This window comes from Psammomys obesus, unplaced genomic scaffold (genome assembly GCF_907164565.1).
Source record: "Psammomys obesus unplaced genomic scaffold, mPsaObe1.curated_primary_1811, whole genome shotgun sequence".
NCBI lineage: Eukaryota > Metazoa > Chordata > Mammalia > Rodentia > Muridae > Psammomys > Psammomys obesus.
Window position 1 is genome coordinate 11,947,956 of NW_026596109.1, and position 14,003 is coordinate 11,961,958.

Consider the following 14,003-nt stretch of genomic DNA (forward strand, 5'->3'; position numbering starts at 1 on the left):
GCCAATGAACTCGGGATCTTCCTGGGTTTGTCCTGCTCCAGTCCCACCCCAGTCCCCAGTCCCCAGTCCCCAACTGGGGTTACAGACACCTGCAAAAAACGCCTGGCCTGTGTGTCCTGAAGTTCTCAGCTCAGTTTCTCAGGCTCCTGCGCAAGCATCTTACCCCAGGGCCAGCTCCCCAGCCCTGTTTTTTTGTTTTGAGACAGGGTCTCTGTCCTATCTGGTTTTTATGTCACATAAACTGGAATCATCTGAGGGGAGGGAACTTTCATTGAGAAAATGCCTCCGTAAGATTAGGCTGTCGGCAAGCCTGTAGGGAAAAAAAAAAAAAATTTTTTTTTTTTTAAATAGTGATTAATGTGGGAGGGTCCAGCCCATTGTGGGTGCTGCCACCCTGGGCTGGTGGTCCTGGATTCTATAAGAAAGCAGGCTGAGCCAGAAGGTGGCACACCTTTAATTCCAGCATTCGGGAGGCAGAGGCAGGCGTATCTCTGTGAGTTCGAGGCCAGCCTGGTCCATAGAGTGAAATCTAGGGCAGCCAGTAGGTAGCACCCCCCATGTCTCTGTGTGAGCGCCTGCCTCCAGGTCCTGTCCTGTTTTGAATTTCTGCCTTCACTGCTTTTGTGAACTGTTATATGGAACAGTGGGTAAACCCTTTTCTCCACAAGTTGCTTTTGGTCACAGTGTTTCATCACAGCAATAGAAACCCTAACTAAGATAAACTGGGGTATCGCTATAACCAACATGGCCATGTTTTAGGGAGGATAGTGGAAGCACTTTGGAATTTGGGGCTAGAAAAGCCATTGAGTGTTTAAAGCTTCATGTGTTGTTCTGTGGGAGCTTGGGAGATAAAAATTTTGAGAGCAATGCAGATGATGGGGGCCTGGCTTATGAAGTTCCAAAGTGAAGTTCAAGGGTCAGAGACTGTCAGCGCTGTTTGCTATTTTGAGTTGAGAGTCTGTGATTCTGGTCAGCTGGGGCTGAAGAAGCAGCTGTGATTAACCAGAGACCAGAACCCCTGAAGTGAAATCTTTGCTTTCCTGGGTTGATGTTTTTGGTCAGCTGTAGCTAAGACTAGCAGTGATTACAGAGAGACCGGTATCACCCAGTGAAGCCTTCCGGGAAGTGCTTCCTTGGCGTTGGTACACGGAAGCTAGAGGTGGCCAGCATTGTGCCTCGTGCTCCAAGCTGAATGTGGGAATGTGACTTCACCCAGGCGGTACTGGTGTTGAAGGCAAGCAGGACTTGGGAAAAGCAGCCGAGGCCCGAGCACTGGAGGAGGTGCAGCCTCAGGAGCAGCTGAAGCTTGATTCTTGGGGTGTACTCTCGGGGGGTAAGCTGGCTGCACCAACCTACACTCTGAGCAGTCGGTAAGGGTCCTCTGTACCCATGTCCTCACCAGTACTGGTTGTCATTGGTTTTCTTGAACGTAGTTTTGAGTTTCCCTTAGCTAAGGATGGTGAGCTTTTCCCCACGTGTTGGTGCGTTTGTGTCTCTCGTTTTGAAAACTGTCTATCTTGTTAATGATTGTGTATATCATTGTGGTCAGGTGTGCCAGTGTGTGTGGAGGTCAGAGGACAACTTTCGGAAGTCAGAAAGTTGTCTTCTGGGCTCCCTTTTCACCTTTATGTGGGTTTCTGGGATTGAACTCAAGTTGTTAAGGTTGAATAGGTTAATTAAAACACACACACACTTTCTCTTTGAGCTATCTAAACGACCCTTTATTTCTTGTACATTTCTCTTTCTTTTTTCTTTTTGAGACAGGATCTCACTTAGCCCAGGCTGGCCTCAAACTTAGAGTGATCCTAAGGATGGACTTGAACTCAGGATCTACCTGCCTCACTTCCCAGTCATTGAAGTCATATACATGCCTCACCATGCCTGGATTCAACTCATTTTCTGATTGGTTGATTGTCAGACAAACCTTTTCAAAGTAATTTTTTTACAGACATCACAAGGTTTTTGATCTGGTTATTTCATGCTAATTAGAGGCTCCACTGTCCGCTTTAAATTCTTATATTAAAAAAAACAAAACCACAACTGTTTTGGGGACAGTGTTCCAGTGAGAAAGATGTTCCTAGGGAGAAGGGATGTGGACTCTGTCTCCACTGCTTATGACGCTAACTTTTGAATCGGTGTGAATGCACTGTTGCCATGCCTTTATTAAATCCAGAAGATATCACAGACATTCAGTCTAGAAGAACAAAGCTAGACAAGAGGTACAGCCCCTGGAACACAGTGCACCCTTGTCAGGGACCAGGGAGAATCAGTGGGCAAGGCGACACCGTGTTAAAGGTTCCACTCCGTTACACACCCACAAAGGCCAGCTTGGCCCGGGTTTGAAGGGTGGGCCCCCAAGGGCCTGTGCTCCAGCGTGGATGGTGCAGGCGGAGATTCCAGGCCGGCCTGGTCCATTGTCTTCTCCCCCATTTCTATCTTGGCCACTGGCAGCTATTTTCCTTGGCAGCTGCCCTAGGAGGCAGCTGTTTGAAAACTTGGCCACTTGAGGGCGGCACAGAGCTGAACACCTCCGCCCTGACCCCAGTGCTTTGTGGAACCTGTGCTTATGCAGGTCACTCTGCAGCGCAGTGGGGCTCCCTACTTTCCCTGTCAGGTGGCCTATGGATCTAGTAGGCAAGGTCCTTTCTTGCGGGGGGATTGAGACGAAGGTGTAAAAGTAAGCGTTACAGGTGTACACTGAGCCCTGCCATGGTCCTGGTCACAGCTTTAGACCTCTCACTCCTTCATAACAGTCCCTACTGCACGCCATGTGTGGGTTCATGCATGCTGCCTACTTGCCCTCAGATGGGCAGCCTTGTGTCTGAGTCTTGCCATCTTCCTTCAAGGGGCACCTGCAGTGGCTGCTTCCCTGGAGCACCCCTCCGTGCTCACCTGCCTCTGCCTTGTGTCAGTGCCCTCCATGCTGCTCAGGTCTTTCTCTGGATGGGGTGAGAAGAGGGAGACTGCTTCCTAGACATCTAGCTCAAAAGTCCTCAGCAAGCTGGTGGCGGTGGCGGCGCACACCTTTAATCCTGGCACTTGGAGGCAGAGGCAGGAGGATCTTTGTAGGCCAGCCTGGTCTACAGAGTGAGTTCCAGGACAGCCAGGGCTACACAGAGAAACCCTGTCTCAAAACAAACAAAACCCAGAAAACTCAGGGAGGCAGAGACAGGCTGATCTCTGACTTCAAGGCCAGCCTCTTCTACAAAGTGAGTCGAGGACAGCCAGGACTACACAGAGGAACCCTGTCTCGGAAAACCGAATTCCTTGGTTGCTTCAGCACCCTCCCCTAGGGGCTTGGTGGCTGTACATCTGTGCTGGGCCACAGTGAGGGCAGAACGGTACTTGTGACAGCGTGGGGCTGTATGACTAGGAGGGCCACCCACATCTCATGCTGCTGTCTCCCACAGGCCACCTACATCTACATGAAGGCTGCCTACCTCAGCATGTTTGGGAAGGAGGACTACAAGCCATTCGGGGATGATGAGGTGGAGCTGTTCAGGTGGGCCCCACCAAGCTTTGTAGGTCTTACTGTGACCAGAGCCGTCAGGTTCTGCCTCATGACTACCTGAGCTGTAGTGGCAGGGTAGGTGCTCGCCCCTACAGCTGCCTGTCCCAAAATGCCCTGTGCCCCTATTCCCTCCTGGCCAGCACTCCATGCCAGGGCTAATGGTGATTAGAACCCTTTGGAAGTGTCTTATCAGATTCCTTCTCTTTCGCCTGGTCATAGAACAGATCCGATATCACTTTTCCGATGCTGTGACAACGTACCACAACCAAGGCAACTTGGGGAAGAAAGTTTATTTTGGCTTATGGTTCCAGAGGATGAGTCCACTGTGGCAGGGGATTGGCAGTGAAGGGGTGGGCATGGTGACAGCAGAGCGATCACATCTTCAACTGCAAACGCAGAGCAAGGCTGTAAACAGGGTGAAGCTGTGCCCTCTCAAAGCTTGCCCCTGCGCCATACTTCCTCAGCACAGCCATGACCCCTGAGCCTCCCCCTAAAACAGCAGCATCAACCGAGAACCAAGCGTTCAAATGTCTACAGGGACAGCTTTGTTTAAACCACCAGACTCTGGGGTCCAGAGAAGGCGGCGTTTCCATTAGCTGAGTTAGCTAGAGCCACACAGAACAGCACAGGTCGTTGAGGCAAACCAAAAGAATTAAAACCATTTCCCACCTGGGACACCTTGGACACTTCCTGTAAGATAGGAACAAGCAGGATAGTTTTGCAACTGGAAAATATTTGAAACCCTGGGGTAGAACCTGAAGCCAACTGGGCTGACCCCAGAATGCTACCATTTTCATTGTTCTCTTTATCACTTTTATTTCCTTTGTGAAGAGTCAAAGGTTAGCAAACGCAGTTGGAGGCTGGAGGCTGCCTCCCATGGTCCAGATGAGGGTGGCTGGCTTCCTTAGCAGACCTTGGTTAGTGCTTGAACAGGGCACTTCCCTGCACAGTACCACCTGCTACAGCAAATCCTGTGTTCCCAGTTCACACAACCCCCTGCAAGCTTGGGAGGAGGCGCAACCTACGTTTTTAGGTTTGGAAGACAGCACCAGAGAGGCTCTGCAGTGAATAAACAGCAAGGAATCTGGGGTGGCCTCACTCGCTGCCTGGCCACTGGGTGTGGCAGGGATGTCAGACCAGTGACCAGGCAGCTGGGAGTGGGCGAGTCTCCAGCCAAAGCCTGCTCAGCTGTGTGCACTTTATTCCATCCCTGAAACAGCTCAGGAGGCTGCAGCTAATTAAGGGGTTGAGCTGCTTGCCTGTGCAGGCCCCTCCCTTTGTCTGGGGGTTGGTCTTGCCTGTGAAGCTGGGATTAGACTTCTGTGGGCCCTCCCAGGAAGGCCTGGGCATAGAGAGGAGATAACTCGCAGGCAGGCCTAGGAGATATCTAGGTACGTTCTTGCACTGCCAGCCCGGGAACCTTTGCTCAGGATGCAGGGACTGTGAAATGAGACCATAACCACAGGCTGGCCTGCACCTTGAAACACTTTTTAGATCAAGCTCTCTCCTGGTACAGCATGGAAACAGGTCTAGACAGGCCAAGCAGAGGCTGGAGACTCGTTCTCATTCTCCCTGTATTCCTGCTCACTGTTGCTGAGGAGTTGAGCGCGTTAAGGCAGGAGCTCTCCCACTGAACTGCATCTTCAACCCTTCTTTCCTCATTTCTTTTTCAGGGCTGTGCCGGGCTTGAAGCTCAAGATTGCTGGGAAATCTCTACCCACAGAGAAGTTTGCCATCCGGAAGTCCAGGCGCTACCTCTCCCCCAACCCCATCTCGTTGCCAGTCCCTGCTCTGGTGGGTAGGAGGAGAGGCTCTGGGGCAGGAGGTGGATGCCGGGGCTAGAGATGGTTTCATGAGTCAGGGTTGGGAGACAGGCCAGGAAGACCAGCTCTCCTAGACAACTAGACACCCCAGCCCCAAACAGCAGGACCACGTGGCTGGCTTGTTCCTGGAATGACTGTTCTGTTGTCACATAGCCATCCTTTTCTGAGGCGAGGGTTGGGGTCTCAGGCCAGGTTCTGTTTGACTTGGAACAAGACCTGCATGGTAGGGGGTAACTTAGGACTTCGAGCAGATCAGTAGAAAGATGACTAGCTTGTCTAGGCCACACAGATGGAGTGAAAACTCAGCTGTGAGGCTCCAGGGCCACTGTTAGGCCAATTCTACTATGACTGGAGCTGGCATCAGATAAGCCGAGTCTGGAAAAGCACAAGGCCTGCTCTGGACCTACTTTGTGACCTAGCTCTCCATTCAATAGTGTGTAACCTTAGTGTCCTTCTACCAATTGTAAAGTCAGCATCTTCCTTGGCACCTAGCCCAGTTCCTGCAGAGGTGTGAGACGCCACAGATAATGTACAATGAATATGTCTGTGTAACTTTTACAGTATTTTACCATACATGTCTGCAAGCCCACCACTTGGAAGGTTGAGGCAGGAGATACTGTCTTAAAAAAAAATTTAAAACGTAGTTGTATTGGGGGCACTATGAGAAGGGCAGGAGACATGCCTATACCCACAATTTATGTATGAAGTGATCTGTGATTAAGCACACTGGGAAGGACAGGCCTACTCCTGATTCTCTAGAGCCTTCACAGCCAGTTTTCCATCATGAGATCACAGAGCAACTTAAGGAACAGTGATCTCAATCTAAATCCACAGTAACAAGAACCATAACCATAATCTTTTAGGGCTTTATATAAATTGCATTCATATCAATTACCTGGCTTGATGCTTAGGAAATATGACTCTTCATAATGAAAATTTAATGAGTTTCCTGTCACCCAAAGAGGAAAAAAGGAATCAAGATGTTTTCTAATTTCCATGATGAGCCCGCTATCCAAGGGAAAGTGACAATCTTGGGCTCCACTGTCCTGAGATCCTCCAATAAAGGAGGGGACTTCCTGGACAGTGTTGGGCATGGCCAGGTCCTCAAGGAGGGGGAGTTTGGCTAAAAAAAATCCTCATGGGATAGTTACGCTGTCAATAACAAATCCCTGCTAAGGCTGCCTCCCCACAGGGGCTGAGGGGAGACCTGGAAGGTCAGACCTTTTGAACTGCGCTGCCTGCTTTCCAGATGGGAAAACTGAGGCCCTGCTGAGGCAGAGACCTGGGACTCACTTGCCCCACTCCCTCTCAGGAAATGATGTACATCTGGAATGGCTACGCTGTGATTGGGAAGCAGCCAAAACTCACAGATGGGATGCTTGCAGTCATCACCAAGGCTGAAGAGAGGCTGGCGGCGGGCCCAGGTATCATGCTCAGGCCTTTAAGAGACCAAGGCTCCTCTGCCACAAACGTCCTTACTCACCCCTCTATGCAGTGCCCAGTCCTTTAGAAGACCAGCGTTAGCTCCTCTGAGCAAGTGTCCCCTGTCTCCTTGTCCAGGCCTTCTCTTGAGCTTCCTCTAGTCATTCCTAATTCACTCTGGAGCCATTATCTCAGTATCTGTCTTTTCTTCTCAGATGTGAGTCCCCTGAGGTGAATCATGTCTTGATTCACTTGTGTCCTGGGTTCCACAGAGGGGCTCCCTGAGTAACTGTTGCAGAAGTGAGCAAGCCTACCTTCTTCCCCACACCCCTATTCTCAGAGAATGAGTACTCAACAGATGACGACTGCTTGGTCAAATTGCTGAAAGGCCTGTGTCTGAAATACCTGGGCCGCACCCAAGAGGCAGAGGAGAATTTCAGGAGCATCTCCATCAAGTAAGTGCCTTTGGCTGTTCCTGCTGGGCCTGGCTTCCCCATCCTCCCACTCCTCTACGGTGGCTGTTTCCAGCTAATGCATTCACACACGATGTCTACTCTGTGACAGGTTTTCATCTTTTGGGAGGCAGAGGCAGGAGGAGGGTCTCTTAGAGTTTGAGGCTAAGACACTGTGAGACCTTATTTCAATAAATAATAAAATCTGGAAGTTTAGCCGGTCGATCAAAGCAAAGGAGAAAGCTTTATGTGGCATGTGCCTGGACAGACAGTCAGGAAAGGATATCGCAAGGGAGGCTGTGGTGTTTGTCTCCAAGGCAGCATGGTGAATGGGTCCGAGATCCCATTCAACCTGGAGAAAAAAATAGTAGTTGAAATGAAATAGGGAGAGCCTTAAGGACATGGTGGGACCCACGGGATGCAGGGAGGCTCTGTTGAGGAGCCCAGCTTCTCTAAGGTAAGATGCGGAGTTCTGAGAAGGCTGTGGGGTGGATCTGAAGGATGGGCCATGTCTGCTTCTGTTCTGCAGCGAAAAGAAGATCAAATATGACCACTACTTGATTCCAAATGCCTTACTGGAGCTGGCACTGCTGTTTATGGAGCAAGGCAGAAATGAAGAGGCCATCAAACTCCTAGACTCTGCAAAGTAAGGCTTGGTCAACCTCCACCTTTCCTGAAGTACCCGGGCAACAATGAGGAGTGTTCTGGGAATGCAGCTCTGACCCGTCACAAGTGAGCTTTTACCTCACTTTACAAAGTCACCAAGAGTGGCAGAGTGGCAGAGAGCACACCCTTTTAAAGAAGCCTTCTATTGGGCAGGCCCAGTTCTTATGTTTTACATAAATGAGATGGTGGTGATGGTGGTAATGGTGGTGGTGTCCCACATAGCTCAAATGGGCCTTGGGGTTTGACCCACCTCCCAGAGCAGCCAAGCTTCACCTGTCTGATCCTCTGCTTCCCTTCAGGCATAACTACAAGAATTACTCCATGGAGTCGAGGACACATTTTCGAATCCAGGCAGCCACACTCCAGGCCAGATCTTCCCTGGAAGATGGCAGCAGCAGTCTATAGTCTCAGCAGTGTCCTTGTAGCTCCCTGCAGCACTCCGGGGCTGGACGATGAGCAGACAGCTAGCTGGACAGAGCTCCTGGAAACATTTCAAAAGATTCCCCTCCCCACCCCCACCCTTCCTTGGGGTCCACCCGGTGCTCCAGTGGGATGGCACAAGAACATCTGTGCAGAAGCAAAGACAGCATTTTTACCAGTGTGGCCAAGGCCTGTGCCACAGGCAGAGCAGGTGGGCCCTATGCCTGCCCTATCACACATACGGGTACTTGTTTTACACTGTGATGTTTAAGAGAATGTATGAACAGTTTACATTTCTTCAAAGATACATTGATGGGAATTATAGTTGGTATATTAAAAAAAAAAACTAAACCAAAAAAACTGAACCAAACAAAACCTGCAACTGCCTGTAATCTATTTTCATTCACCCAGAGCGTAAATCTCTCTACATGCTGCCAAAGGCCAAATTGCTTTTCACACCTCAGCAATGTCTTAGCTTTTGAGGAAAGGGTTGTTCGTAGCATTGAGATACTGGAAGTTCACTGTCTCAAACAACAAAAAATCAAACCAAAAACTAATGTTCTTGGAGAGTTTGAAGCCAGAATGAGATAGCCAAGATCCTGGCTCAGTTTCAACAGACAAGAGCTTGAGGCTACTACAGCCGGCTACCTGAATGTGGTTTACCTACATTCTAACCAAAACAAACCCATGTTCATGATCCCTTTTCGCAAAAGAATCTTTTCCCATAAAGGGCTTTTAAAGTGTGTTTTTCTAAAGCCTAGATGCTAAGAGACCAACCTAGCCAGGGTAGGGTGAGAGGTGATTAGACAGCAGCTGCTGGATGAGGGTGAGCCTACCTACCACGATGCCAAAGCAGCACTGGTCACATGACGTAACACATGATTTATAGAACTGCAGCTTATGAAAAGTGCTTTAGCTTCCATTTTAAAACACCAGGAAGATCTTGCCAAGTTCACTGCTGTTGCTTACAGTTCCTGCTGGCCTTCTCTGCCCTGGTTGCAGCCTGTCAAATGACCTGCAGCTTCCGAGCTAGTCTGGGAAAGAGAACACTTCATTTCTAAATCCTATCCTCAAGCAGGCGATTTTGAAGACGGAACCCTGTCCTAGGCTCTCCACGTCCTGAGTCATTCTAGGTAACCTCTTCTCTAGTGCAGACTTTCACAGCACCTCTGCCTGGAGGACTGTGACAGCTGGGAAGCCCAGAGGGCAAGCGATCCTCACTTCAAGTACAAATCCTGTGCCACAGAACAGCTGCCGGGGCGGCAGCAGCTGTGCTGCAGGACCTGAATGAGCCTTTGGCTATATAGCCTAGCTCAGATGCTCACTGGTCTGCAGGGTGGTTGGCAGTATGCTGGTCCCTATCAGCTCTCCCACACCTTGGCAGGTTTCCCTATTTCCTTATCTCGAGTCAGAGTGGGAGTGTTTCCAAGACAGTTATCACCATTCACAGAAAAAAGCCACAACCTGGCACCAAAGCTAGACTCCTAAAAGGCCCATCTCAACCCAAGGCTTGGCTCAGGTCCAGGTGAGATTCCCAGCAAGAATCGCACAAGGACAAAAGTCTCAGCAGGCTGGGACCATTCAACCAAGGAACCAATCAAATTCACTTTACAATTATTGAGGTTCTTTAATTCTAATTCCCAATCTCTTCTACCTCAAGTACACAAACTTCCAGAGCACCTTTTCAACACTGCTTCCTGATGTCCTCATAACCCCCAGTTATGTTAAATGGGAAGGCTGGGTTCTGAAATCCAAGCAGTAAACTGGAACATCTCAGACCTCTGTCAGCTACAAGGTTACAAGGTGCTTGCTGTTGTGCCGGTGTTAGCACAGCTTCCCTAAAACCAGGTGAAAAGTTCAACACTGACCAACAGGGTAAACCCACAACCAATCTCATTTGGAAACTGATTTTCAAAGAAACAGCTCCTAGGAGATGTTGCCAACAGACTATGATTGACAAGCACACTTCCAGAGGCATCACAGCAAACATCCTGCCAATGACTGGGAAGGGCTGTTTCCCTCACCGTAAGGACACCTCCTAATTCTGGACATCTAGCTGGACGTGGGAACACATACCTGTAATCCCAGTGCTTGAGTAGTGGAGATAGGAAGATTAAGAATTCATGCTGGGCAGTGGTGGCTTAATCCCAGCATTCAGGAGGCAGGCCTCTTCATCAGAGACTAACATGGTCTGTAGAAGAGTTCCAGGGCAGCCAGGGCCACACAGAGAAACTGTCTCAATTCAGAGACATCTGCTTCACTGCTACATACTGAGCTCAAGGTCAGCACAGGCTGAGAGGCATGGCTCAACAAATCAAGGAAACAGAAAAAAGAAAGCGTATGTTCTATGGAAAATAACAGCTAGTAATAAATGCTTGTGCTATCAATTAGTTACGATCCTTACACATACCCTACGAGGTAGGGACTGATTGCTTTAAAGATTATGAAAACTCGGGTTAAACAGCGTACCTACAATCATAGAGCCATTATGTCTCAAAAACAGACACACTTCCTCTCACAAACATTGGTAACAATCCATTTTACAGTCACATTTATGTTGTATGCTTGTGTTTTCTTGCATACATACGAGGGCACATAGGAGCCCCCAAGACATCAGATGCCCTGGAGCCGGAGTTATGGGTGTCGGTGAGCTGTCTGAAATGGATGCTGGGACTTCATTTTTTCGCTGTAGACCATGTGCCTCCTGGGATTAAAAACGTGCACTACCTCACCCAGTGGATGCTGGGAATTTAAGTCACCTTCAAGTACAGTACATGCTCGCTCTCCAGGTCCTAATACAATAAACACATTTGGCAGGCCCAAACAGGACAGGTCAGAGTGCGAAGCACTGTGGGCTGCAGATATAAATAGACCCACTTGAAAAAACCAACTTTTGTTTTCAGATTTTTTTTTTTTTTTTGGAGACATGATTTCACTATATAGGCTTGGCTGGCCCGGAGCTGGAGTTCCATCATTCAACTGATTTATAACATTTTAGCTGCTATGTGAAGAATGGATTATCTGGGGTTAAACATGGTCTACAGCTCCAACTGTTTATGATCTGCCTAAACACTAACAAAAATATTTTGTACCTTCCTTTACTGGAACTAGAGACTGCCGAGAGAATGTTTTCAATAAGCTAAGAAAACGCTGGTCACTTGGGAAGAGCTGGCATTTCAGTCACGTAGAAGAATTAGAAGAATCAACTCTACAGAATTATCCTTCACCCCCACATACACACCATGGTGCCTGTACATACTCTCCCAACCCACCCCCCATCCCAGGGCTCAGCAGAGGACACAAGCTGATGGTTCAGACTGAGGACCTACAAACTAGACGCAGAGGAAATGATCCTCCAAACAGAACCTCCTCAACACCCCAGGCTGCTCTCTGACCTCTATGCACACACACACACACCTCTTACCTAGAGTGATCATTTTTAGCCGCTAGTATTAACCATCAGTGCCTGCTGTTCAGTGCTACAAAAAGCAAACTATTCAAGAAGAAAGTGAAAAATTAGATTGTGCACGTAATTCTAAAACTCCTTTTATAAAATTTCACTGGACCTAATGAGATCAGGGGAAAGGTCATAAAATGCCTCATGCAGATTTTCTGTATTCATGGTAAACAAGTAAAGACAGCAAAGGACACATGGCAAGAAGTCTATGTAGCCATGCTTGTGAATTTAGTCACAAATAATAAGCATCCAAAACTCTTACTGTCAATTACCCACGGAAACAAAATATCACAATGTACCAAAGCAAACTGCAGCAGCTTGGAAAAGGATTATCTACCAGTTATTCCAAATTCCACCACTGCATCAAAATGGCTTGGAGACTGTAGTGGTTTGAATACAAAATGGCCTCACGTAATTCAACACCTGGTCAGCACTGCCTGGAGAAAAGCACCTTGCTTGTATCTCACAAGTAGGCTTGAGAGGTTTTTGCTCTTTGCTTCCTGTGTGCAGATGAAAGGTGAGATCTCTCAGCATCTTGCACCTGCTATCATGTCTTCTCTACCATTATGTACACCCGGACCACCCTCTGGAATAAGTAGGCCCAAATAATGTTTCTCTGTATAGCCTTAGCTATCCTGGACTCATTTTCACAGAGATCTGCCTGCCTCTCCCTCCCTGAGTGCCAGGTTTATAGGCATGTGCCACTGTGCCCATTCCAAATAAAATTCTCGAGCAACATTAAAGTAATGTAAAAAACTAATTTATTTTCTCTCTGCAACTACAGGGAGGAGAGTCTGAGTTACTAAATTCAGACCCTACATAGAAGTAACTGAGGATGAGCCTAGACTCTTGATACTTACCTTCACCCCCAATTGCTGGGGTGACAGGCATGTGCCTAAACATTTTAGGCTTCTAACACAAACAAAATGGGAATTCTCCCAGGGACTACTTTTGATACCTCAGGTAATTATCATGTGGTTGTCAATCAGTGATTATGCATAATGCAATGACTGTATCTTAAACATAAAGTTAGCACCTAACAGTCTTGAGAGAGAAGAGTTTTAGTTGAGATAAACATTAGAACAGGGACCACAGACGACCTTTTCTGCTGCTTCTTTCTCTAAACTTGTAAGAATATATACTTAAATTCAAGTAAATCAACTTAATATTACTTCAGAGTTATTAGGTAAAAAGCCAACTCTCCTTGTGTTCATAAATTTCAAAACTAAAGGTTAAAAATTAATTTGAGCCTATGACTTTAGTTAAGATACAATTACATGCAGGGCAAGCAAATAAAAAAATATTTCTACTGCTACATATAGTTGTTGATACCCACAATCCTGAGAAAGCCAACAGGACGACTGCCATAAGCTTACTTGGCCTAGACAGTGAGTACCAGGCCAGTCTGGGTTACAGAGCAAGAGCCTGTCTCCAAAGAACAGACTGGTGTCATAGCCTACCAGGTTTTAGTTGGTAACTGGGCCTGAACTCAGGGCCTCTAGTGAGGTAGATGGTGCTCTGTCCCAAGCTTCATATCCCAGCACATAAGAATGATACCATTAAGTGTATCTAAGAAACTTACCTTCTCCTTTTTACCACTTTCAGTCCAGACCACAGGCAGCTCTGGTTTAACAAGCTGGTTTATTTGACATCACTGATTTCTTTTTTTCAAGATAGGGTTTTTCTGTGTAGCCTTGGCTGTACTGGACTTGCTTTTAGATCAGGCTACCTCAAACTCACAGTGATCCACCTGCCTCTGCCTCTCTGAGTGCTGGGATTTCAGGCGTGCACCACCACTGCCAGGCTTAATGAGCTGATTTAAAAAATGATTATTTTTCAATTATGCACTCTTTTGCTTACATATATGCTTGTGTGAGGGTGTCAGATGCCCTGGAACTGGAGCTGCAGACAGTTTAAAATTGCTATGTGAGTGCTGGGAATTGAACCCGGGTCCTCTAGAAGAGTAGCTAGTGCTCTTAACCACTGAGCCATCTATTTGCAGCCCCACAGCAGTTATTAAAATGCTTGTTTCTGTGGCTGGTGGGATGGGTCATCACTGGCTGCTCTCCTAGAGGACTGGGTTCAATTCCCAGAACCCACATGGTGACTCACAACTGTCTGTTACTCTGGTTCCAAGGGATAGACACCCACTTCTGGCCTCCACAGGTACCAGGAACAGTGTTACACAGTCATACATGCAGGCAAAATACTCATACACATAAATAAAATAAGAAATTTAAAAAGTTTTCTTC

The 14,003-nt window shown here is 47.8% G+C and overlaps 1 protein-coding gene across 4 annotated transcripts in view; it reads left to right on the forward strand.

The window, feature by feature from the left end:
* Positions 1 to 8,812, forward strand: part of Ttc39a (tetratricopeptide repeat domain 39A) — a 36,848-nt gene extending 28,036 nt beyond the window's left edge. For 2 of the 4 annotated variants that reach the window (XM_055629103.1, XM_055629104.1), the window contains exons 13-18: positions 3,411 to 3,502; positions 5,185 to 5,305; positions 6,647 to 6,758; positions 7,097 to 7,211; positions 7,738 to 7,854; positions 8,174 to 8,809. In XM_055629103.1, coding sequence (XP_055485078.1) covers positions 3,411 to 3,502; positions 5,185 to 5,305; positions 6,647 to 6,758; positions 7,097 to 7,211; positions 7,738 to 7,854; positions 8,174 to 8,279 — 663 coding nt within the window. In that variant the 3' untranslated portion in view covers positions 8,280 to 8,809. Of the gene's footprint in view, positions 1 to 3,410; positions 3,503 to 5,184; positions 5,306 to 6,646; positions 6,759 to 7,096; positions 7,212 to 7,737; positions 7,855 to 8,173 lie in introns of all 4 variants that reach the window. The other 2 variants (XM_055629105.1, XM_055629102.1) reach the window with 2 other exon arrangements.
* The last annotated feature ends 5,191 nt before the right edge of the window (positions 8,813 to 14,003 follow it).